Here is a 26,972-nt window from a genome sequence, read left to right on the forward strand (position 1 = left end):
AGACGAATGACAAATGTTTCATTGGTCTGATTCTTCTTGCTGTCACAGAGTCGACAACTACCATTCTTGCCCTACTTAGCATTTTCCAACTAAATATAACAAACAGTCAATTACGGGTGCTGTTAACGCATAGAAATATACTTTTTTATGTCCTGTGAACTAATTAATCCCATTTCCTCAGATGGATAGTTAGTAAGCTGTTCAGTTTCATGGTAATCACCTTCATCTGCACCAGATTGAAGTGATTTCAGTTTACTTTTTCCCTGTTGGCCCAGTTTTTCTTGGAAAGAACATGCAAATTTCCATCTCGACACACTGTAAGCGGATACACTGTTCAGTTCCTTGTAAAATTCCACCGACGAACATGGCTACAGAATCATTGAGCTAAGAGATAATCAATATGAAGCATGGATGGTGCCATATGGACTTCACTGTAGCCAAAAAAAGGAACTAAGAAGAAGGACCCAGCACGCAATGCCCTGTGACCACAAGTGTGTGTTTGGATGAGAGATTTTTTTTTTGAGCAAAAAACATACTTTTTTAGTTTTTGAAAGTGTGGTTTGTATTTAAAGGATGTTATATTTTGAAGAAGAAAAAACATTATTTTTTAGCTTTGAAAAGTATATTTTGTGCTTAAAAGATGTTATTTCATTAAAAAAAAAAAAAAAAGCCACCGCAATCAAGCCTGGATAACTCCCTAATTTGTCCGTGCATGAGGTACTACACGTACCCTATACGCTAGCCAAAAAAAACGTGCCATGTCTTTATTCCTGGAGAGGGTATGGATTTAGAAACCCGTGATTACAAGACTTTTGACACGGCCCAATGCAACAACTAGGGACCTGTCTACCTTCAATAATTTGAGACGAAGCAAGCTGGAAGCAAGAGCTTGTATCATCCCCAGAAACACAGCCACTCAATTATCAAGTCAACTTGTACCTTCAGTTATGTCGTGAAAGAAATGAATCAATCCTTGGACTTTTGTAAATGTCGAAAATGCAAATTTGTCACTTCGAAGAGAAAAAACACGAAGCTTCGCGCCAGCACAAGTTTTATGACTCGTGATACACGACAAAAGTCAAAAAAGTAATAGAAGAGAAAGAGAGAAGAAAAACGAAGCTGGAGGTAAAACAGTCACTAAATTCTTTATTAGATTAATTGAACATTATTGAACTGTTCAATTGGGTATCACATCACTTCTCTCATTCTCAATGATTCAGCTGAAAAAAGACACCTTATAACTGAGATGAAAAGAGAGCCCAATTTTTCACTGGAACAAGCTCTGTGATAGCAGGCAAGCATTTTAGCAATATACAATTGACCGACAAATAAATGGATGCCCCTAGACAGTGTCCTCGCCCTTTCACCAATTTTAAAAGGCAAAACTGACTACTGACTTTTGTTTGTTCATTTACTAATTTGAGATAATCATAGCCTGCATTTCATATTGCCGAATTTGAGAGATCCTAACTCCATCTTCAACACATCTTTTCTCCAATGAAGAACAGCATTGACACAGAGGACCTAGCATCATTCGTTTAGTCTACAAATGAGGTTTTAACTATTATTCGTGATTTAAATATGGCCCCCATATAAATGAGAAATAGCTCTTGCCCTTCGGATGAATTATGCCAAGGAATCAACTGCTACACCAGAAGGGCTACATACTGCTGTTATTGAAATCCTACTATGAAGAGAGTTGCCAAATAACTTCACCAATCATTTTTGCAACTAATCAAGATCTAGGCTTTCTGCATACTTCAAAAACATCCAAGAGAAAGCTGTATAACCAGGGGCAGAGTGTATATTCCTACCCAGAGATAGGACCGGGCACAAGATACAATCAAGAAATTTTAAATGATTTTATCATCATAATCCAAATTATGAAACTTGTATTTGCAACACTCTGTACCACAACCAGCGGGAATGAACAGAGGAAAGCAACTTCAATCACATTTACAACATAAGTTAATTGAACACACAAGTCAACACTGAATTGCCAAAGATCAGCAGAAATAAGTATTCTTCGATTAATCTACTATCTCTCAGCAGAAGAAAAGAACATACAACATGTATTAGCATCTAATCCCCTAGCTGACACAACAGAACATCAAAGAAATCGAAAATACATATATGAATGTCATACAAAAGCTTATGCAAGTAGAAGTAAAGAGAAAAGCATACCCTTTTCTTTTCTCTCTCTTTCTCTAATATTCAGAATCCGATGGTAAATTTGAAGCATCGCTAGGAAAGGGATCTAGAGGAAAATGTGAGGTATCGGTAGGAAAAGGATCCGTAGGTAATTGTGTAGAATTGGTAGGAAAGGGGTCGAAAGGTAAATGTGAAGCATCGGTAGGAAAAGGATCCAGAGGTAATTGTGTAGAATTGGTAGGGAAAGGATCCATAGGTGATTGTGAAGAATCAGTAGGAAAAGGATCGATGGTGAATAGGGGGGATTCCGATGGAGCAAGAGCAGAAGCAGCCACAGAAGCAGCAGGTGCTGCCTCAGATTCCTCCTGCATCAACTTCTGCAATCCAGGTTTCAATTCCCTGTTACAAAACTCGTCGTACTCTCCTTTATCCCCTCCCTTCTTCTTAACCTCCACCACAACCAATTTCGGTGTCAACTCAAATATCTCAGCTGCAATTGTTAAAGGGCCTTTCACACCTTCTCTAGAACCTTCCAAACTCACTCTACAATCCTTTTTCCTAACTGTAAAGCTTACAACTTTAGCAATCTCCTCCAACTTAGATATAATCTTCGACACAGGAGCCCCAGAAACAAACCTTGCTCCCTCCCCACCGTCCTCAAACAACCCAGATAAATCAAACCCAGGCGAAAACGATATAATATCAAAAGCATTCAAACTTGCAGGTCTAGGCAAAGTGGTAACCCTTCTTCTAGTTTCGAATTCCGATTCCGATTCAGATAATGATTGATCAGAAGATGAATCCACATCATCCTCGTCTTGAACACTACAAACTTTATCATCTTCAATATAAAATTTAATATGTTTAAACCCCTTTTTGAACCACCTATTCTCCATAATCTCGGGGATTGTAATTCTTGTGACGGGGTTAGTATCAAGAAGTTTAGAAAGAAGCCTAACTAGCTCAGAAGAAAACCATCTAGGACATCTAAACTCACCCTTATAAATCTTTTTATACATAACCATAATATTTTGATCTTGAAATGGTAAATAACCAGCCATTAACACAAACAAAACAATCCCACAAGACCAAATATCAACCTTAGCAGCATCATACCCTTTTTTCGCAAGAACTTCAGGAGCAACGTAAGCAGGAGTCCCACAAAAAGTATGGAACAAACCATCTTGTCTAATCTGATCAGGCACTGCACTCAATCCGAAATCCGAAACTTTCAAGTTCCCATTCTCATCAAGCAACAAATTCTCTGGCTTCAAATCGCGATGAAACACACCTCTGGCATGACAGAAAGACACAGCAGATATCAATTGCTGGAAATATCTCCTGGCAACCTCTTCTTTTAACCTACCTTTGGCAACTTTATTGAACAATTCACCGCCTCGAACATATTCCATGACAAAGTAAATCTTGGCCTTTGTAGCCATGACTTCAAAAAGCTGGACAATATTGGGGTGGCGAACACGGCGAAGAATGGAGATTTCACGTTTGATATGAGCCATAAGACCAACCTTGAGGATCTTTTCTTTGTCAATAACCTTGATGGCAACACTTTCGTTGGTTTTAACGTTTCTAGCATGGTATACTTTAGCAAAAGTACCATGTCCAAGAAGTTTTCCGATCTCGTACCGACCGAGCAGAGGACTTTGGCTTTGGTTGCTATTGTTGTTTGGGGTTTTGTTGGCTGCCATGGAAATTGGAGAGATGAGATATGAGAGATATGAGATGGTCAGATTTTATTTTGTTTTTTAGGTTTGTTTTCTATTGTGTTTTTGGTGTTTTTGTTTTAAGAAAGGTAAAGAGAAGGACGAGGAGCTAAATGGAAGGGTGGATGAAATTGCATTCTGGCTTTCATGATTGGATACGTGTCAGCGTGTTTTTTTCTTTTTCTTTTGTTTTTTTTCAATTTGAAAAGGTGAGAAAAAGATAGGATTTTTTACAAGGAAAGGGTATATGCTCTTTACTTCTTGTGTTTTTTAAGTGAAAAGAAAACAGATCATTAGGATTGTCTGGACGTAGCTGGACGTATTACCATAGGTATCACGTCCGGTCTGGAGTTGACCCAGATAAGGAATCAGATCTTAAATTTTATATGTTAATTTAAATTAATTTAGGTTAATTTAAAATTTTTTAAAAAATATATTAAAAATTTTAATATTTTATATATAAAAAATTAAGAAAAAAAATTATATATTTTATAAATAATGAAATTTAAAATAATATTTTAAAAGATTTTTTATCTTACATTGAAAAATATACTATATTATGCTTTTAAATTGAAGTATTTAAATCAAAAATGTTTTTTATCTTACAATTGAAAAAACATAACTTTTTTCTTGTGAACATAAAATATATATATTAAAGGATTTCAAATCCTAAATTAAAAAAATAAAATATTTTTCTAATATTTATATAGTAAACTTTAAAAAGTGTTAATAACCAACTAAAAAACTATATATAAAAAAAAAAGAGGTATAGAAGAAAAACTATATTTGAAAAAAAAAATATTGAGTCTCGCCCGAGTCATAAGTTGACCTGCCGGGTCGACAGGATTTGGCCAGGTCGTTGCACCAACTGATTTTTTTGATAAACCTAGTTTGGTCCAGTCCACTGAGTCGACTGAGTTCTGGGTTGACCCGTAAGGTCGGTCCTGATTTAATAACTATGCTTACTACTTCTATTTATGTTATTTTTTTTCCTCGGAGATTGAATTATGTTATGTAATGAATACATTTCCCATTGATTATTTATGTATTATATTTAGTTGATGATAAATAAGATAAAATAAAATAAAAATATTTTATTTTTAATATGTATTATTATTAAAATTTAATATTTAAAAAAACCAGTTAGACATTTTTTTATTTTAGTGTATATTGATTGTTAAAATTAATAATAATATAATAATCCTAGTTATAAAACTCGATTCGGCCTGACGAATCGAACTTAAAACCTGACAAACCTAGAATCTAGTTCAATCCATGTTTAAGAGAAAATAGAGGAATGATTGATTCGATAAAAAACTTTGATTGACTTGTGACCTGGTTAACTACGGATCAAACTCGGGTCAAAACTTTTTTTTTTTTTTATCAAAACAACGTAGTTTTGATCTTTTAAGGAAAAGCTTTTTTAGGGTAAACCTGGGTTTACCCTCTCGATTCATAATTTGGATCTTGCTCTGGATTGATCTTTTGATCGAGTTTTAAAACTATAATAATAATCATTTCAATCCAAACATGTCTCATTTGAACAAGTTTGGAATTAAATGTTTTTTATAGTGATATTTTAAGAATAAAATTCTCTAGAGACATAAATTCATTTTAGTTCTTTATACATCTTATTTTAAAAGTACATAAATTCATTCCAAAATTGTTTAAAAAATATATTTATTTTTATGTTTATGTTTTTTCAACCAAACATATTTTTATCTCCATTATTTTATCATTTTTATCCCAAAACAATAACCAAATACAATCAAAGAGATTCATGCATTAGAATTTTTTTTTAGAAAATTTTAAGAATTTATTAGTATTTTTTTTTTAGTGTTCTTTCAGCACTTATTAAGAGTCATTCCATAATTTTAATCATTTCATGTTTTTTTTAGAGTTTATTATAAATACTTAAGAATATTACCATCTAAAATAATAATTATTTAATATATTTAATCAATATTGTTTTTTTCATTGTAATATTTTATTTTTACTATTTTTTAACAATAACTGAAATATTATAAAATATTTATATAATGCTTAATGCGTGTCTCCTTTCCTTAAAATGTAATTCTCTTGTTTCTTTTTAAATTGGTCTAAATATACACGATCATATTATTAAATAAAAAATTGCTCTAAATAGCATTCCCAATTATTTTATCTTGTCCAAGCTTTCTTTGTCTTGGAACCTTTGAGTTAAATAAGGAAATATTGTTGTTGTTTGACACAAGCGTTTCTCCAAGTAATTGACAATAAAGATAATAAATCTCAATCAAAATCTTAACCACAACAGAGATGGATGTATAAAGAAATAAATTAAAAGTAGTTTTTTTTTTTCAAAATAAAAATATTAAATCAACTTTTTAAATAATAAGCTCACTAATGAGTTCCACAAAAATCTAGCATCAAATGGTTGAGCTTTTTTCCTCTCTTTTTTTCAAAGAAAAAAAGAAAAAAAAAAAAGAAAATTCATCCAAATAATTAATGTTTTTTTTTAAAAAAAAAATAGTGGTAACTATCTAATTAAATGTATCAAGTGCGTGTAAAAACAGGGGAAATAGTGTGAATTTTTTTTTTTACCTTAAAATTAAGCTATCTGTAAATAAATATGGGAGTTTTTGAAAATTTTAAATCAATTATTTTTAAAAGTGTTTTTTTATTTAGAAATACAATAAAATATTAATTTTTTTATTTTAAAAAAAATAATTTTTAACATCAGCACATTAAAATAATTTCAAAACATAAAAAAATTCATTTTAAACAAAATATTTTTCAAAATTTTATAAAATGTTTTTTGAAACGGAATTCCAAACAACACATATATTGGATGAGGGTATTAACATGACTTGTAACTTTGAATCTCTATTATTTTGGTAATCTAGAGTAGAATAGAAGGAGAGTAGTTTTCAAGGCAAATACGCAATAACATATTTGCCTCCCACCTCACATTCACACCTTTGTGCCACCACGTGGAGTCCAGTCACTTGTTGCTTGCGTGTATTCATGGCTACGATTTTATGATCAACGGTTTCAAGGGATAGAGTACGTGGCAAGGAGAGGGATTTATGGTGTTGTGGTTTTATCTATGATGATAAGGCTGATGATAAGTCAACTCATCAACTTAATGTCGGTGATCGTTTCATCTCCTCCACATATCAAAATTTAAAAAAAGTTGACCTGGCTATTACTTAGATAATTGCCGAGGACTACGCCGCGAGGTGGAGGATGAAACAGCTGGATCAATTTTGATTATAAATTTAAAATCTATGATATATATATTATATAAAATAAATTGAGAATCATGAGCACTAATAATAATATAAAATGAATTCTTATTAATTTTATTAACTTATTATATGGTAGTAATCTTTTTATAAGAAAAATAATAATTAAAATTTCATTTGAAATAAAATAATTTGTTAATAAAAGTTTTTCTTTTCTCATTAATATCTTTAGATATTGTTTGGAAGCATGGTAGTATCATCTTTTTCTAAATTTTTTTAATTTTTATTTTTGAAAAAGCTTTAAATTTTTTTTTTTTTTAGTGTTTTGTTGTCGTTTTGATATACTAATGTCAAAAAAAAATTAAAAAATTATTTTAATGTATTTTCAAGTAAAAATACTTTGAAAATAATCTTTATCATAATATTAAACAGACATTTAATATAAACAAAAAACATCTCACATTTATTTATATGTCATTTATTTAATAAAAATAAAAAACATCAAGAATACATAAACAAAAATAAAAGAACTATTTAAAGTAAGAATAAAATAGATATCTTTCAAACCAAAACTTCTTTATTTAATTTCTCACTGGAATGTTTGCTTGAAGAGAACATTTTATCATTGTTTTATAACAAGTTTTAATTCTAAATAAAATAAAACATAGTAATTTTAATATGAGTCTTTCAAAAAAAAAACATAACAATAATACAATGCTTATTTGTTATCATGGTGAACTTATCATACCCAGCTTAGTTATTGAACCTTTAAACCTTTTCTAACTTGGGTGTCAAATTAAATTGTATGGGGATTAATCTAATGTGTCAAATTAAATATCTAAAATGCATTCTTAATTAATCTAAAAACATATAAAAATATATTATTCAAATAATCAATTCCTCAATTCAAAAAACACTCAATCTCAATTTAAAAACATATAAAATTCAATTGAAAAAAACTCTAGCAACCCCAATATATATTTTCTAGTAACATTGAAGCCCAAAAACATCTTAATAACATTTTTGTCATTAAGAAAGAATACTTTACACTAAATTTGATCATTTTTATCTACAGAATCAGAGCAACCAATATGTTTCTCTCTTTTTTATTATTTTTCAGTTGACTCTCTCTCCTCTCTCAAACTAAATTACTAAAATGTGAATAAAATAAAATTTTAAACTAAATAATATCATTTTCAAATTAAAGGGATCAAAAAAAGAAATTGGATAGAAACTTAAGCTAAATCTTAAAAAAAAAAAAAAAAAAAACAATGATAACATTTTTTCTAAAGGAATGTTATTTCACCAAAAAAAAAATTAATTTTGTTCCCTATTTTTTATTTTGTCTTGGTATTTCAAAAGGAGAAAAAAAAATTTGTGTTAGCATATTTTCAAAATTATTATTGCAAGTATTTTTAGACTTAAAACAATTTTATTAAGTCTATTAAAAACTTAACCCAAATTAAATGGCCCATTAGGCCTATATACCCAATAACATAAAACAAAACATAAATTAAGGAATTTTTTTAACGAATGGCCAGTTTATTTTCATCATTCTTGTGGGTCTAATGCTCATTTTATAGAAATAATAGTTATTAGGTCAATGTTAGGTCAAGTGAAGACATGAAACAAATGATTTTATTCAATGTGAGATAATTTGACACTCATCAATCCAGGTTGAATTGATAATGAGCAGAGATATATCAAGAAATTATATTTCAATGTTGTTTGACTTAGAGCAACATGTTTTCTAAGTTATCACCCCCATTAAATTGAGTGTTGAAATTGAATGATAGAACATGCACAAGTGGTAAATAATAGACATGTTAACATCCATGTTCACATATTCTTGCATGTTGTGTTGAGAATTACTTAGACTTCACACAATTTATTAATGATCATTATGTGGTTCAAAGTTACAGATTAACATATGACATGTCATTCCATCCATTACCAGATGAATTAGAATAGAATGATTACACAGAACCTCGAATTGAAGCAAACTCATCTTAATGAAAATTCAGGCTTAGTAGACAAATGTCTACTCGTTTTCACAACACGATGGATGCAAAACAGGTTCATGTATTATAGGAGTGACATATGCAATGAAATAATCTATAATATAAAAAAAATATCATAATTGACAATGTATGTATGGCAAAACAAATATTTAGTCAAATATATTATGACATTTTTGAAAGCATATTAAATTTATCTAATTTCACATCAAACATAGGTAGTTTTATATAGGATGTCACACACACGAGATAACAGGTCTTCTTCTCTTGTAGAGTGGCCATATTACAACAATGGTATTCTTGGAAAGCATGATAATGACATCCAAAAAAAGCATGATGATTTTCATGGAAAGTTTGAGTCACAATACATGTTTACCGAGCTCGATGACACTTTTGTCATACGGTTGTAAGATAGACATTGATCGAAGGATGTTTTCACCAGGATTGTAGGAATACTTAATTTAAATAATGTTTTTCATTACTTATCATTAAAGGTTTTATATATTTATGTAATTATATTTTAAATTATTATGTAGGATGAGACCATAATTTATTTTCGAACATATAAGTGGATGAAACTACATGAAAAAATTCAACCATAAGTGTTTTATGTTGGTTTTTTATACATAATTTATCTAAAGCACATCAAGCTTGATCATGGATTCATCCATGCACTAATTGAGGAATGTGCACATTTCATCTTAAGCACACAGAGATGCATCAACACTATAGGATGTGGCAATTTTTCTTGAACTTCTTATTGATAGACAAGAAGTCACATCTTCAAGTGTGCATAATCGAATTATGTTATGCAAGTGTGCATTTAGATTGACACCTTTTTATTCTGAATTAAAGGGAGGGTAGCATACGTCTTAAATGGAATGAGAAGATATTTACCACACTACCATATGATGCTAACAACGAGGTCTTGCAGAGGTATTAATTAAATTATGATTTGAATGTGTTTATTATTTGTTAAGTTGGCATGAGTTAGTATGATAATTTTCATGTATTATTTAGGTATGACAAAGCATATATATTGTATCTGTTTGATAGTGAATTCATAGACTTCACAGCGAGATATGTGCTATTAATTTATATAATGCTCCTATATGATTTTAACGTCATTCTCACTTATAGCTGGGGATCTGCTATCTTGGCATACCTGTATAGACATCTATGTCTTGAATGCATGAAGGGAGTCAAACAAGTTAAGGGATGTTAACTACTTTTACAAGTATGAATCGAAGAATTTAAAATAAATATTTACATTACAAATGTTTGTTGTTAACATGAAATTAAAAAAAATGTTTTTTATTTAATAAAAATTATGGTCTTGGGAGCATCTTCATATGGGTCGATCCCAAATAGCCAGATTACTATTTATGATTGTCCAGGCTATGAGGGTTACATTTTAGCTCCCACTGTGATGCAAGTCTTACAACATTATTTTGTAGTTATATGCATTTATATTGTGTAACTGTAACTTTAAAAATACAATTAAATTGATATATTTGTAATGTCAGATGGTGTGTTAGTAGATTATTTTATAATGATTTAACACATGTGTTACTAGTTTATCAGAGCAAGCTAGACAAGCATCATGTTATCCATGTATTTTTAAACCATTTGTTAAAAAAAAAAACTTAACCTCACCGAATTCTTATTTTATAATTTTAAAAAAACTTATCTTCTACAGTTTATGTGGACACCTTATTTGACTGAAAGAGTGATAGTTGCTCTAGCTATTTACACTAATGGGATGAATATATGAACACCAATGGTTCCACTAATATTTTTTTGAGATGATTAAGCTATATTGTCCAAATCAAGTAATACAATAGTTCAATTATATACAACACATTTCAGTCAATATCAAGATGATTGTTGCGTCGCAAGTCATAAAATGTTGGGATAAAGATGATGGTTACGATTGATTAAACCATCATGGAGCTTACCTATCACATTATGATGCATATAGAAATAAGATATTTATATATAAAAAAAATGCATCATGTGATTATAAAGAAGGAGTATTTGATTTGGTATATGAGTATCACATCGGATATTAAACAGGTTCCTCCATCTATATACATGCAATACAAGCAACATGCACAGCAAATTCAAAATATTATAAGTAATTACTTTATTTTAAATGTTGGGTTTTATTTATTGATCTTTAAATTTAATATTAATATTTTATTAATATTAGATTGACTTGTTGCTATGGGAGGCCAAGAGGTCGCATTTGTGCTTAGTAATATTGATGAAAAAAACAGAGGATACACCTATGTATCTCGATAGTTCAATGTTTGCTGCAATGGACTTGATACATTTAGAAAAAAGTTAACTCTTGATTATGTTATGATAAAGGATGAGGCTATTTAGGTAGGAGTAGAAGCAAGAAGCGGTAATGCTATTGATAAGCCTGGGTTATCTAGTAGACGGTGTAGATATAAATAGATAAATGAGTTATATTGATATATTTTGAGATTTTAATTATTAAAATATTATATTATTTAAGTATTTGAGATTCATTTTGTGTTTGTGTGTGTGTTTATTTATTTGCATTCTTGAAGCTATTTGTAATTATAAAATGTAAGAATTTGTTGTATTTGATTATTGTGATTTTTGACATATATTTTTAAGTGGGATAAAATTTTAAGTATAGTTCTTAAATATGAGAAATTATACCCAAATGTTGTTAAAATAAATAAAAAATTTACTCACTTAAATTATTAATTAAAGTAAATGTAAAATTAACAAATTAAATAATAAATATCATAATTTTATTTTTATTATTGGAATTTTCATGAAATGATTGAGATAACTAGTAAAATTTAATTTTAATTGATGGTATGATTTAAAATCATGAAATTTAATTCATATCGTGTTTTTCAATTTGGAGATTCGAAAGTGTTCTATTTCACCAAAAAAATTTTGGTGTAATGTTAATTCACTATTTGTTTTTAATTTGTATCCTAATTACTGAATTTGTCCCTTTCTTTCCTGATTAACGGTGTCCACAAAATTTGCCCAGGCCTAAAACAATGGCCAATGGGCTTGCTTCAAATCTGAACACGATCATCTGTGACCCTAAGCCCGAATCTTGATTTTAGGCAATTATACAGACAGGACACACACTGCTTGTCGTGTTTCAATACTTGGATTTTGGAGGGTTCGGATCTTGTTCCTCGTTTCGCCATCGCCGTCGCCGTCGGCAGAGGTACATATCCTTAAGTTTCTTTCTTTGATTTTGCTTTTATTTCTCCAATTTCACTGCTTTGGACAATTTTCTGGTATAGTGTTAATGTTAGCTTTAGTGTAATTTAGGACTTCAACCTACTCGATAAAATGCCTCAACCAAACTTTACTTCATTTTGGCTTTATTTTTTTCACTTAAGAGAAGTTTTTGTGCTTTTTTTTATTTCGAGGAGCGCTGATATCGAATGTTACTTAACCTTTGTTTTGTGTATAATGTTTGTGGTGTGTATTTTTGAAAGGGAATTTGATTGAAGTAAGAAGCAAATATGGCAGAACTAAACATGGGTATTCTTATAGATATTGTGGACGAGGAATGGATGAGAGACACTTTGCCTGATGATGGTATCGTCATTTTTATTCATGTGCTAATTATCCAATGCAGCTTTCTTGTTTTAAAAGTAAATTTAATTTCCCAAAGTTTGGAATTATGCTTGTGTTAACTGAATGCAGATCTTGCATTACCACCAGTGATGGTTGTGAGGACTGATGATGCTGAAGATTCAAGTATGTCTCACAAACTTTGTTTTTGTGTTTTTTAAACTTTGGAGAAATTTATCTCTTTCTCTTGCTCAATTGGATGCCCATCTTTATAATTCTTGTTTCTGAAATGTCACATGTCACTGGAGGTGAAACTCAGTCTGTTGTTTTTTTTTTAATACCATCTTTCAGTAATTTTAATATATGGTCAGTCTACAAAGACCATTTAGTTGGTTTGCTCAACATAGAGTGAGTTTCTGGAACAGTTTTTCCCTTTACATATTTTTGCTTGTTTATTAAGTGAAGGAGACCTGGCTGGAAATGATGAGAGCTGTTTGGTTGGGTGGTTCTAGTTAATCCTTCACTGTTTAAAAAAACACGGTTGATTTAAGGGCACTGGTGTTTCTTTAGATAAGAGCAGCTTAGGTCAATTTTTTTAGTTGTCATGTTGTGGTTTCAATCAACGCTGACTAGTCCGTTTGTAACAATGCCTTATTCGAGTTTGCTCTTGTTTTCAGATCAGGATACTCAACATGTTGATGCAGATGCTTGGCATGATTTGGCCTTAGGCAATCAGTAAAGTTTTCTGGTGCCCAGGGTTTTGTTTTTCTGTTGTGGATTCTGTCAATTATAGTTGGACCTTTGTTTTTGAGACTTTATTTTCCTAATGATCTGAAATCCAGACCTGCCCTACCCTGTCTGTGTGAAAAAATTCAGAAAAGCAATTACTCTTTTATGTAATTCAGTTGTGTAAAATGGTTCCCACCTGCTCATATCCTTCGAAATGTGTTTGAGGTTTTGCCCCATTTATCAGATGTCTCATAATTTCTCCCTGAGACTTTCTTCTCCTATCCTAAGGCGTCAAGTCCTTTTGCTTCTTTCTTTTTAGCCTCTTAATATAGGAAAATTAATACAGGATCAACATCCATTTCAAGCAAAATATCCTATGGAATTTGTATCATTAGTCTAAGTATGATCACATGTTATTTAAACACGAATCATACTCAATATCCATAGCCTAAATATACTTGAATTGCAATGTTCAATCCCTTTGACAGCATGCAAGGGTTTTTGGCTTTCCTTCCACTTGAATGCCAAATTCCTTGGAAGAACTCTATGAACCCTTTTCTTCTCTCTTTCTAGTTAGAGAACTCTCATAATGTTTTTTTTTTTTTTTTTGGACTCCTTTAATGTTAATTTTTTTTTACGGGAGATAACTTCCCTCCCCATGCTTCTATTACATGGGAATTGGGACCATGGCCCAAGTTGACCCATGGGTGAGACATGGATCTAGGATCCATTTCTTTTATCTTCCACTCACGCATGATGAAATTAACTCTCTTATTTACTCTACAATATTTATACTTGAAAAAATAAGTTGTGTAACTAAGCATGCTTTTTGAGAGCTCAATTGCTATATATCTTGATTCCTTTGACTTTTTAACTCGTTTTTCTAGTAGTGTCTCAATGGATCGAATCATCCATAATTTTTTGGTAATATACTGAGATAGCAAACATTTAATCCATGTCTTGAGAAAAAATCAGATTATATATATAAAAAAAAAATTAACCCAAAAATTACGTGAATCACAAAACTAAAAGTATTATAATTAATCTAGATCGTTAAATATATGAACAAAAAACCTCAAGTATAGAAAGAATGTTGCACAGTTGATTATACTTTGATAAATTTATTTATTTTTTATATAAATAAAAAAATAGATGTTGCTTTCAAGTAAACACACTAATTTTATTCAAAATAACAAGGCTGTAAAAATTTACAGCATACAAATATCCGCCTTCAATGTTGAACATGGCTCCAATATCAAAGTATAAAAACTAATATATGGATCAAAATAATATCCTATAAAACTTGTATAATTAATCTAAGCATGCTAACATGTTATTTGAACACAAACCATACAATATTCACAACCCAAATGTGCTCAGATTGCGTTTTTCAATCTTTTTGAGAGCATAAAAGAGTTTTTTTATTTTCCCTCCTCTTGAATACTAAATTCCTTTAAGAAAAACTCTATCAACCCTTTCGTCCTCTCTTTCGTTCTTAGTTACAAAACTCTCAAAATGCTTTCTCTTTTCCTGAGCTCCCCTAGTGTTCAACAAAAACTTTTGTTTTTCTCTTACAAGTAGGGAAGTTAACCGCACTTCTTAGAAACTTTTAGGTAGAGAATTATATACAATCTTAAATCTTAGGCTCCGTTTGTTTGCAGGAAAGTGAATTCCTTTTGGAAAGTGAATTCCGGGAAAGTGAATTCCTGGAAAGTGAATTCCGAGAAAGTATTTTCCGATGTTTGGTAGTGTTATGGAAAATGAACTGGAAAACACTTTCCAGTGTTTGGTTATGTCATGGAAACTGAGCTGGAAAATAACTTATTAATATTTTATTTTTCTCAAGTTTATTAAAATAATGAGGAACAAATCTTACAAATTAAAAAGTTGAATGAGAATGAAATTGAAAAAAATATATAATTTCATAAATTATCTCAAATAAAACAAATAATAATCAAAATAATAGGGATCAAATCTAAAAAATTAAAAAAAAAATGAAAAATGAAGAAATTAAAATAATAATAATCAGCATTTCATAAATTATTTCAAATAAAATAAGTAACAATCAAAAGAATGAGGATCAAATTTGATAAATAAAAAATTTCAATAAAAAAATGATAAGAAAAAAGCAAATAGCAATTATAAAAATAAAAACCAAAGTTAATATAAAAATAAAATTTTAAGAGATGAAATTGAAAAATAAATATTCAAAACAAAATATATATAGCAATCAAAAGTTTGAGGATTAAATTTGATATAATCAACAAATAATGACATTTCTAAAATTTTTCACCCCTCAAATTTTTCAGAAAACACTTTCCTGAAAACCAAGCCAAATTTTTCTTTTACTGGAAAGTGTTTTCCATTGACCAACTTTCCTACTGACAAACAAACACAAGAAAGTTTGGAAAGTGCTTTCCCGGAAACCACTTTCCGGAAAACAAACACAGCTAAAAAAAAACACTTTCCTGAAAACCAAGTCAATTTTTTTTTTTTTACTAAAATTGACTGGAAAGTGTTTTCCGCTGACCGAAAAGTGTTTTCCGGCTGACCGAAATTGTTTCGTTAAGACAAACAAACACAGGAAAGTTTGGAAAATGGTTTCCCAGAAACTACTTTCCGGGAAACAAATAAGGCCTTAGTTGTCATTCCGTTGGAATCTTGGTTTGGATTTATGCGGATTAGGTGATGCCATATCCACTTAACTGGAGCCTCAAAACTATTCAGAAATATTTTACTCTCGAAACGAGGAAGATGAAAGAAATGAACTAGAAGTCACGTGATGGAGCAGGTGAATTACTTGCCCACTAACAAACGGTGGAGCAAGTTTGCCGGCCACCTTCCAACCCCACGACGGAATTTGTTTTGGAGCTGCAAGGGGAAGCATCATTGACCTGCGAAAGAGGCCTTGTTGACCAAGGTGAAGGGTTTGATGCTTAGTCAAGCTTGTTGAACCTAGATATGACATTAGTGCCAAATTATGCTTGAATCATCCACGAAAGAACTTTGATTATCAAATTCTGATTCGGTATAGTTTAATTAACCAAATTTTAAATTTATTTTTTAGATATTATTAATTCGAGTGTTACAAATATTAAAATAAATATAGGATAACATGGTTGTTAACTTCAAGATTTCAAAGAATTAATCGAGATATGTATAAACTGATCCGAATACCTATAATTAACCCAAACATAAAAAAAAAAAAAAGTCCACTACCTATATTTTCACATGGCCGGTTTCGTCAAAAAGAGCACAAAAACTTGACTGTGGCAGCCTTGAACAGAAATATAATCAATTTCCTCACGGTTTGATTTAATCCATTGATTCGAGGTGGGTATATTATATATATCTCCCCTTAATAAAAAAAAATGGGTAATTTTGTGTGGTGGTCTGGGGATTTATTGTGGAAAGAGCCGTAGCTTTTGAAGGTACAGGCACCTTTTTGCCACCAGCATTATTTTGAGGACAAACAGAAGTGGAACTGAGATTTTTCGTCAGTGAAAGGCGATGAGTTTTTAATAAAATATACTTTCGAAGTTGTAATTTCAACTTCTAGCAACTGCAAATGCAACTTCAATACTTCAGTTCACATCTCTCTCTCTCCTCCTTTTGCAAAAAGCTGAATGTTAGAGTCAGTTGAGTCTTAATATTTCCACCTTCGTAATTTTATTTAATTCATAGTGCGCTTTTAGATTCCGGGTATACAAGAAAATTAATTTTTAAAAAAATATATTATTTTAATATATTTAAAAAATAATCTATCAATATAATATTAAGATACACCTGATGCGATTGGCTCAAGATCATATATGGATAGGACCGAGCCTATAAAATTTTTCATATAGTTGCATGCCATGCTATCAATTAGACCTGTATTTTTATAAAAAAAAATTATTAATATGAATATTTGATTTAATTTATGTGTATTTTAATTTATTTTATGAATTTTAAAATTAATAATCATGTAAATTTTTAATAATTTTAAAATTTATAAAATTTAAATTAATAATTTTAAAAAAATAAATTTAAAATCTTATCAGTTAAATTAGATCCCTTAAATTTTATCATATTTTTATAATTTATTATTGGAGGTGAAGGACATTTATGGTGCTGAAGAAGTTAGGGAAAAGAGTCAACCATACCACAACGTTGCTGCCTACCACAAATCTACCTTTTTTATTATTATTTTTTATAGCTATCCCAGCTGATGTCTGATGTAATAATAAAACAATAGCAGAGAAACAAAGGTAAAAAAAAAACAATAAAAGATCAAAACTTTCAACCTCGTAAATCTTAGTCATTATGACTGTAAAAATACATTTCTTCAGCAATCACCGCAGCACTAATCGGGTAATTTTTAGACTTCTTTTTATAGTCATGAATCACTGTTGACATATCAACCATTAATTAAATTATAACTGCTGACCAAAATCCAATTTATTTTCTGGATATTAGTTTAAAAATATTTTTCATTTAAAAATATATTAAAATAATATTTTTTATATTTTAAAAAATATTTTTAAAATATAAAACCTCTTAGCATAGCCTTCTGTCTTCTCAAGTTTCAAAAATATTTTTAAAACATAAAAAAAATAAAAATAAAATAAAATAACAGTTGCTCTTTGTCTTCTCTAGTTTCAACACGCTGTTAACTGTCCCGTTACCAACTTAACGCCGTTACTTCCTACTTCGCTTACAAAAAAAACTACCTACCTTTTCTCTTACTCCATTAACAAAATCGGTAGAAACCAAGACAGAAGGGCCTTAGCATTGCCTGCTTTCTTTACTTATCATCCTCTCCAGATCTTTTCTGCCCTCTCCATGTATGGGAAACAGGAGTGATAGGGGTTGGTGCTTGATGCTTTGAAGCGAGAAAATGGAAGTGTTTTGCAGGTTTTTGCTTGTTCTTTCGCTGCTTGTGTTTGTAGAATCTACATGCAACAGTACGGACCAAGAACTAGTCTCAAAGGCTTTTGGCTCTGTCTCTGGCTTCAATCTTTCTTGGTTTCAACATGCTGGCTCGACTTCAAACTGTTCTCATCCTTCTGTGACAGAAATAAGGCTTCCTTCGAGAAACTTGAGTGGCAGCATTTCTTGGCATTATCTCAAGAACATGTCTCAGCTGCACATAATCGATCTCTCCAGCAATTCTCTTCGAGGTCAGGTGCCATCCTGGTTTTGGTCTATAAAGAGCTTGAGTGATGTCAATCTGTCCAGGAATAGGCTTGGAGGGAGCGTTGGGTTTGGAATTAATAGTTCATCTTCGTCAATGATTAAAGTTCTCAATCTCTCAACCAACAGGTTCACCAACTTGGTTAAACTCTCTGGTTTTGCAAATTTAGAGGTTCTTGATATCTCTCATAATGAAATAGGTTCTCTGCCTTCTGGTTTTCCTAACTTGACCAAGCTAGAGTCGCTTAACATATCAAGCTGCAACATTTCAGGCAACATAAGAGTCATTTCAGGTCTCCGATCATTGAAGTATCTAGATGTCTCGAACAACACCATGAGTGGTAAATTCCCTTCTGATTTCCCTCCTCTAGATGGCCTCATGTTCCTGAATGTTTCACTGAACAACTTCTCTGGACTCGTCAGCTTAGACAAGTACAGCAAATTTGGAAAATCTGCTTTTAGTCATGGTGGTGGTTTGATTTTCAATACCTCAAAAACCCCAAATAATCCCGTCAAGAAGCCACGTTTAAATCAAACCCAACTTCACAAGAAAACCATGAAAAAATACCCACCAATTTACTTGCACGCCAAAAAAACCAAGCCCAAATCAAAAACCAAAACCCTGGTTATCTGTGTCTCAGCAACATCATCACTTGTTTTAGTTTCAATTGCCATTTGCGTCTTTTGCATGCACAGAAGACGAAAGATTGCAACGAGAAACAAATGGGCAATCTCTAAACCTGCCCACCTCACTTTCAAGATGGAAAAATCAGGGCCGTTCAGCTTTGAAACGGAGTCAGGTTCATCATGGGTGGCAGACATTAAAGAGCCAACATCAGCACCAGTGATCATGTCATCTAAGCCATTGATGAATTTGACTTTCAAGGACTTGATTGTTTCCACCTCCCACTTTGGCACCGACTCTCTCCTAGCAGAGGGCAGGTGTGGACCCCTCTACAGAGCTGTCCTGCCTGGAGATCTCCACGTGGCAATCAAGGTTTTGGAGAATGCAAGAGACCTTGATCATGATGATGCTGCGGCTCTTTTTGAAGATATTTCCAGACTTAAACACCCCAACCTCCTCCCGCTATGTGGGTACTGCATTGCAGGTAGTAACTGCTCTTTCTTTCTTTTTTTTTAATGTTTTTTATCTTTGATTTTAGCAGTGGCTATTTATTGTTCTCACGGGTTGTCATTAAGTTCTAGGGTTCTGAGTTTTAGGTGTCGTACTGTGTCGTTTCTATTGTAGGCCCCAGCCACTTCAAATCTAAAAACATAGAAAGGAATAAAAAAAAAATCGAATTTAAGCCCATCTACCCAAACAGAGGCGTAGAGGTTCGTCATTATTGTTTTGGAGTTCCCTCATTACACATTTACAACGAATGTCTGGTTGTTGCTTGTTTCAACGTGTTTTTTATTTTTTCAAAAAAATAATAATTTTAACATGTTAATATTAAAATAAAAAAATATATTATTTATTTTAGCATTTAAAAAAAAACACTGCACCAGGCATGCCATTTTCTCTATCTCTGTTAAGGATGGAGTGATTATGACCATTGGGGAGTCTTTTCCTGCTGCTGAGATTGTGTACTAGATTACGGTAAAAATTGTTTTTGTTATATTTTTGGAATTATATAAAAATAATATATTTTTTTTAATTTTTAAGATTTATTTTTAATCTAAAATATATATAAAAAAAAATTTAAAGAAAAGATAACACTAAAACTGTAAACCAATGGTTTATCATTATTTAAATACATTATTTATAATTTGTGTTGCGATTATTTTTTAAAATATTTTTTATATTGAATGTATTAAATAGATATTTTTTTATTTTTAAAAAATTATTTTTAAAATTAATATATCAAATTAATTCAAAACACATAAAAAATTAATTTTTAATAAAAATAAAATTTTTAGGATATCTAAGATTACATATCAGTTTTCGTCCAATGGAATAGGATATTCTTGATGGAAACACACTCCAGTCGTCACCATTTTCTTGTGTCCAGTGTTTTTTCTTTTCATAACTAATCTTAACGTTGTACTTTATTTATTTATTTATTTATTAAATTTTCAATTCGTAATTTTAATACCAGGTAAAGAGAAGCTCGTATTGTACGAGTTCATGTTCAACGGGGATCTCCACCGTTGGCTCCACGAGCTTCCCACTCTCAAAACCAACGTAGAGGACTGGAGCACTGACACGTGGGAGAATCAAAACGTCCATGGGTTCCACGCTGCTTCCCCCGAAGAAAAAACTAACTGGCTCACGCGCCACCGAATCGCAGTCGGAGTGGCTCGTGGAGTTGCCTATCTCCACCATGCGGGATCTACTCACGGCCAGCTCGTCGCGTCCAACATCCTCCTCTCCGATTCTCTCGAACCTCGAGTTGCCGATTTTGGACTTAGAAATGTCGGCTCAAAGAACAAGAGTGTCGGTTTGGAAAAACAAGATTGTGGGTTTGAGCTTGACGTGTATTGTTTTGGTGTTGTGTTGATAGAGTTAATGACGGGTAAGCAAGGGAGTGAAGGGAATGTGGAGTGGGTTAGGCGGCTGGTGAGAGAGGGGCGTGGTGGTGATGCGCTTGACTCGAGACTGAGACTCGGTGGCGACTCGGTGAGCGAGATGGTCGAGTGTCTGCGAGTTGGATACCTTTGTACGGCTGAGCTGCCTGAGAAGAGACCCACCATGCAGCAAGTCTTGGGTTTGCTCAAAGACATACATCCCGTGTTGAGTTGAAGCACCGACTCTGGTTGAAGTGTTACCTCACGCGCTGAGGATAACTATGACCATGAGGCCAGACGAAACCTTAGCGATCATAGCGTTTTGTTGATTGAAAAATCAAGTGATGTGCACGCGCTATGAAGTGAAATGGGGTTGGAATTTAAGCGAATTTGGGCAGACCTTCTTGCTTGTTGCTATCTCTCTCAAGAATTATAGCTTTTTATGTTTTATTACTAATTCTTTTACACGTGTTGAATTAATTTTTATGAACATGAAAAAAATATATTCCAAGTATTAATAATGTTTTTCTATTAAAAAAATTATTTTAAATATGGCTTAATTAATTTGCTAATTGATTGATTTAATGAGTCCAAAAATAATCTAAATAATACTCAAAAAATTTTAAAAAAACATTCTTTAAAAAATATATATATTTAACTAGCAATGTTGTGTCATGAGCGTGCAGCATGCCGAGATGTCAAGATCAAATTTTTCTAAGTATATTAATTTTATTAGAACTTCTAAGAATAATGGACTAAATATGGTAAGGAAAAGTATTAGCATTTTAAAGTCTCTCGTTTTTTAATTATTTGATCTTTAATATTGAATTTTTTTAATTAAATTTTTAATTAACTATCAAACTTTAATTTTTTTACAATTAAGCCTCCGATTTGACCAGTTAAACTTTTCAAGGTTCAATTTTAGTCTCTAAACTTTGATTTTTTTCAATTAACACCTAAATTGACTCTAAAAAAATGATTTTTCTTGCAAGTAAGTCCTCAATAAAATTAATTAAGCCTTCCAAAATCCTCATTGAGTTCTTACTCATTCAAATTTGTATATTTTTTTATGCCAAATAAAAATATTTTCACCAAATGGATCTTTTATCAATCAGAATTGGGTCACTAAATTTGTCAATCTTGTACATTGTGGTCCTCTAACTTTTTCACTTGTCATTTTGATCCTTCAACACCAACTTGGACATTCTTTTAGGCTTTCTTCATGTGTATCTTCTTGTATTTTTGGATTTTATTTATTATTTATTTTTCTTGATTTTTTTATGAGGTAAAAAATAAGTAACAACAAGTAATATATTAGATCAATTTAGGTTAACTTGTCATATTCATAACTCGGATCATGAGACTATGATAACCCTAAATAAAACAAATTAAAATAAATTATAAAGCTCAATTCTTAATCAACCAAATATAAATTCATAGAAAGTAAACAAAAAAATAATTCGATTAAACTCGGGTTAACCTGTCAAAACTGCGACCTAGGTCATGAAACTATGATAATCTCATAGAAAACAAATCGAAATAAATTATAAAGCCTAATTTTCAATAAACTCATTGCTGAATAATGAAATTAAAAAAAAATTAATCTACAAATAGGACATGATAAAATGACTTGAGTTTAATTAGGTTAACCTACACACGTGACTCAAGTTATTAAATCGGGATAATTTTATAGAAAACAAACCGAAACAAATCATAGAGTCAAATTCATAATCAACCAGCTGTTGAAGGATGAAATTAAAAAAATTTCAATTAAAAAAGACAAAAAAAACTCTAGTCAATTTGGGTTAACCCGCCAAACTTGCGATCCAAATCATGAGACCGAGATAACTTCATAGAAAGAAACTCAAAATAAATCATGAAATCTAATTTCTAATCAACTCAATATTGAAGAATGAAATTGAAGAAAAATACCAATTAAAAAAAGATACAAAAAACTTGAGTCAATCGAGTTAATTCACGACACTGGTTGTGAGATTGAACTAATCATATAGAAAACAAACTATAATAAATCATGAAATTCAATCTCTAATAAATCAAATATTAAAGAATAAAATTATAGGAAAAAACATAAATTTTGAAAGGAAAAAAAAACTATTAAAATAAATAGTGTTTTATAAGGTGATGAGCAATAAAAGTACCATTATTTTTAGTTTTTTTTTTCTTGTTAATTTTTGTCGTGTATAGACAAGAATTTAAAGAAAAAATAAAGTCTCTAAAGAGAACAGGAAGGAAAAAGAAAAAGAAAAAGAAAAAAGATGTGGGGTTAAGGTAAAGGAAAGGCAATGGTGGGAGAGATTTATTATTATTATTATTATTATTATTATTATTATTTCTTTTTGGTTGAAGATGTTGATCTTGTTGAGTTGAACACTAATCGATTGTCTGTTCAGTCAACGCCCACTTGATAGAAGCCAAAATACCATTGATTTTTCCGATCACAATCATAATATTGAACTGCCGATATATTCTTGATGAAGTATTCAGTGCGCCTGAGTGGAGCAGTTCTAGTTTTCAATCCCCAGATTGTTTCAATCACCATGAACGCTTCGGAGGAAAGATGGCAAGTTTCAGTCTGGGGTTAGATAATTAGAAAAAGGTGATTTAGAGTTCATAGCTAGAACTAAAATGATTCCATATAACTTCAAGATTAAAAACGATTCTTCATTTATTTTAGGTAAGAATAAAGCATCCGCAGGGATGCTTCCAAGGCTAAAGTCACAATGTCGCAAGATATATAGAGAAGATGCAAACAAAGTAAGAGAGCGCGTTTGGTACAATTTTCTTTGTTTTTTAGTGTTTTTTCAATGCTTGTAGAGTCAAAGAATCCAATGCGATCACGAGATACCGCCCTAACATATTTTAGGAATAATATGTGAGAATTATCAGAACAATACAAGGATTAAGGTGTCGATAAAGACTTTAAACATATCTTAACTGATAATTAAAGTTATTGAATTAAAATAAGTTTTTGATATAGTATTAGAATTTTAATGATTGAATAGTCACGAGTTCGAATCTCATTATTTTTATTTATTTAATAAAAAAATATTGAATTAAAATAATTTTTTAATATAGTATTAAAGTCTTGATGATTAAACAGTTACGAATTTGAATTTCATTATTTTTATTTATTTGATAAAAAATAAATACAAAATAATATAAATCTGTATAAATTTTAAAATTAAATAATTTTTATTTGAAGAGATATATTTAAAAAATAATATAATTAAGATCATGAACCTAGAAATCCAGATGGTTTTTTTTTTTTTCAGAAAAAAAGGAAAAAATTATGAGTGGCTACTTTTGATGAAGTAGCATGAACCCAGAGTCAAAAGAGATAGAGAGATCCATGACGTGGTCGTTCTAAGAGAAAATGAAGAGAATCCAGTGCTAATGCACATGCTAAGCGACATGTCGTCGTCATCAAAGACATGGAAAGCTAAAGCGAAAGCAACCTCACCCTGGGAGTCTGAGACTCTGAGGGTCCATCACCAAATTGTAAAAAAAAAAAAATTACTCAATATCTATAGCAAGGTCGGTTGGTAACGTTCTTACTTTCCAACCGATTTTCAACGGTTGATGGGCCATGTAAAATTTTACCATTCAAAAAAAGTTACTCAATATCTATAGCAAGATCGGTTGGTAACGTTCTTACTTTCCAACCGATTTTCAACGGTCGATGGGCCATGTAAAATTTTACCATTCAAAAAAACGGTTGGTAAAAATTTACCAATCACCGCCGTTAGTTGCTGTATAGTTATTTGACTTTGCTAAATAACACTGTTTTACCCGTGTTTCATTGCATTGCAGTTTGAATGTTTTTTTAGTAAGAAAGACTAAATATACTGCTTTCTCCATCGTGTTTTTTTTTTTAACAACAAAATCCTAATCATAAATTGAAAAATTTATAAATTAAGAATCATTTGTATTTATAGATATATATAAAAAAATTAATATGTATATTCAACTCAAATCAAATAATTTGTTTCTAACGTAAAAGATTGAGCATGCAAGTATTGTAAACATATTTTTTTGACACCAAGAAAAAATACAACTATAAATAAAAAAATTAATATTCACATACAGTAAAATATAGTGAGAATCACATGCTCATACTTTGTTGCAATCTAAGTTATGAAATCATAATAATCTTGTAAAAAGTAAATTAGAATAAATTAATCATATAAAAACAAACACAAAAACATATAATGAAGATCAATTCAAAATAAATTAAATATTTTTAAAAAATGACAAGACACCTTTAAAAACAAAAACAATATGGAAACAATAACATATTGATTGACATGGGCTTTACAGTTTAACCCGCTAAATATATAACTCGACTTAAGGACTCCACTGGATTTAATAAGATTGTTATTTGTTTTTTTTTTGCTAAATATATAACAACAATTTTTAAAAATATAATAATAATAAGGAAAAATTAAGAAAAAATAAAAAAAGCAAGCCTATCACACTCTGGCCTTTAAAAACCCATCTGTGTGTTTGGATTTGTTTAATTTTTTAAAATGTATAAGGGATGAATAATCTATTGTCCGCTACTTTTCAAAAAAAAAAATTAAGGTAAATAACATGTTGTTTACCAGCCTAAAAATAAAAAATTAGCCCATAAAATTATTTCCTCTAAAAACTCATTGTTCAATTTATTTTCACTTAGAAACACTTAATAAACATTTATAGAACATGAAGAAAAATCTCATCTATTATCCCAAGAAAACAGAAAAATAGCTCAAAACACCAAATCAAGTTGGGTAAGAATTTTCTTTCTTGAGCTATATTTGGTTTTTTGGGCATTATTGAGACTTAAAACAATCATTATCATACTCTTTTGATCAAATAAAACTCGTTAATACCATGCTTGATATTTTTCATGGTCTCAAATAGTGTCAATTATTTTTTTATTCTATCAAAATCCATAACTTTCTCTTTTTTTTTTAACACATGAAATGAAAACAAGAAAAATAAAATTTTATACCGAAAGAGAATTTTAAAAAATAAAAAGGTAACACTGAGAAAGTAAAATGACAAATGTTAACTTTTTCACACTTTCTAATCACTATTCATTTTGATTTTGGTCTTTTATCTTTTATTTTGTTCACCCTTAATAATTTGACTTAAATTGACTTTTAATTAAGTTTAGAAAGGGTGAAATAAAAAAAAAATTATTAAGACAAAAAATATATATAAATAATAAGTCTATAATATTTTGTAAGAGGATTCACAATATAATTTTGTATAATGAATCTTCCATGTATACTTAGGGTATTGTTAATATTTAGCAATAGCCTCCAAGAAAATGGCAATACCATCAACCATAGGGGAAACAGTTGGTAATAATTCCAGCTGCATACGCGTGTTTATATATATGGGTTAATTTATATATTTTTTGATTAATTTTATAAATTTTAAAATTAATAATTATGTAAATCTTTAATAGTTTTAAAATTTATAAAACTCAAACTAATAATTCTTAAAAAGCAAACGTAAAACCTAACCAGTTAAATTATACATTTTAAAGATTTACATACGCATTTTTAATTGCAAATTTCTTGGAATATTAGTTTTTTAGGAAAACTATTTTAATTTTAAGTGGCTCTAAATTTTTTCAACTGAAGTTTTTGTTTTATTTTGGTATATTTAAGATAATTAATTAATTGTTTCAGTATAAATAGTAAACTACATAGAAAAGCAACGATTTTTATCTAGAGGTAAGTAAAATAATGTTAATTGATTTAATATGTTATTAATTTTGTGGTCAAAATATTATTTGATAAAAAATTAATTTTTATTTAAATTAATTTTTTAATGGTTTTAAAATTTTT

The 26,972-nt window shown here is 30.4% G+C and overlaps 3 protein-coding genes across 3 annotated transcripts; 2 read left to right on the top strand and 1 right to left on the bottom strand.

Moving 5' to 3' along the window:
* Positions 1-1,972: 1,972 nt before the first annotated feature.
* LOC118051865 (CBL-interacting serine/threonine-protein kinase 12) lies at positions 1,973-4,062 on the bottom strand. Its single transcript, XM_035062613.2, has one exon. It carries the CDS (start codon positions 3,855-3,857, stop codon positions 2,208-2,210), a length of 1,650 nt encoding a protein of 549 aa, XP_034918504.1. The 5' UTR covers positions 3,858-4,062; the 3' UTR covers positions 1,973-2,207.
* An 8,118-nt stretch (positions 4,063-12,180) lies between these two features.
* LOC118051868 (anaphase-promoting complex subunit 13-like) lies at positions 12,181-13,599 on the top strand. The gene is made up of 4 exons (XM_035062615.2): positions 12,181-12,343; positions 12,621-12,723; positions 12,832-12,885; positions 13,377-13,599. The coding sequence occupies exons 2-4, from the start codon at positions 12,648-12,650 to the stop codon at positions 13,436-13,438; spliced, it is 192 nt and encodes a 63-aa protein (XP_034918506.1). The 5' UTR covers positions 12,181-12,343; positions 12,621-12,647; the 3' UTR covers positions 13,439-13,599.
* A 4,463-nt stretch (positions 13,600-18,062) lies between these two features.
* Positions 18,063-21,597, top strand: LOC118051869 (calmodulin-binding receptor kinase CaMRLK). Its single transcript, XM_035062616.2, has 2 exons — positions 18,063-19,712; positions 20,703-21,597. Exons 1-2 carry the CDS (start codon positions 18,308-18,310, stop codon positions 21,344-21,346), a joined length of 2,049 nt encoding a protein of 682 aa, XP_034918507.1. The 5' UTR covers positions 18,063-18,307; the 3' UTR covers positions 21,347-21,597.
* The last annotated feature ends 5,375 nt before the right edge of the window (positions 21,598-26,972 follow it).

Source organism: Populus alba, chromosome 11 (genome assembly GCF_005239225.2).
Source record: "Populus alba chromosome 11, ASM523922v2, whole genome shotgun sequence".
NCBI classification, from domain to species: Eukaryota; Viridiplantae; Streptophyta; class Magnoliopsida; order Malpighiales; family Salicaceae; genus Populus; species Populus alba.

Excerpts from the sequence above, each read along its gene's own strand:
- LOC118051865 (XM_035062613.2), bottom strand. The coding sequence starts at position 3,857 with ATGGCAGCCAACAAAACCCCAAACAACAATAGCAACCAAAGCCAAAGT.
- LOC118051868 (XM_035062615.2), top strand. The coding sequence starts at position 12,648 with ATGGCAGAACTAAACATGGGTATTCTTATAGATATTGTGGACGAGGAA. Across the intron at positions 12,724-12,831 it reads AGACACTTTGCCTGATGATG|ATCTTGCATTACCACCAGTG; the intron begins GTATCGTCATTT and ends AACTGAATGCAG. Across the intron at positions 12,886-13,376 it reads TGATGATGCTGAAGATTCAA|ATCAGGATACTCAACATGTT; the intron begins GTATGTCTCACA and ends TCTTGTTTTCAG.
- LOC118051869 (XM_035062616.2), top strand. The coding sequence starts at position 18,308 with ATGGAAGTGTTTTGCAGGTTTTTGCTTGTTCTTTCGCTGCTTGTGTTT. Across the intron at positions 19,713-20,702 it reads ATGTGGGTACTGCATTGCAG|GTAAAGAGAAGCTCGTATTG; the intron begins GTAGTAACTGCT and ends TTTTAATACCAG.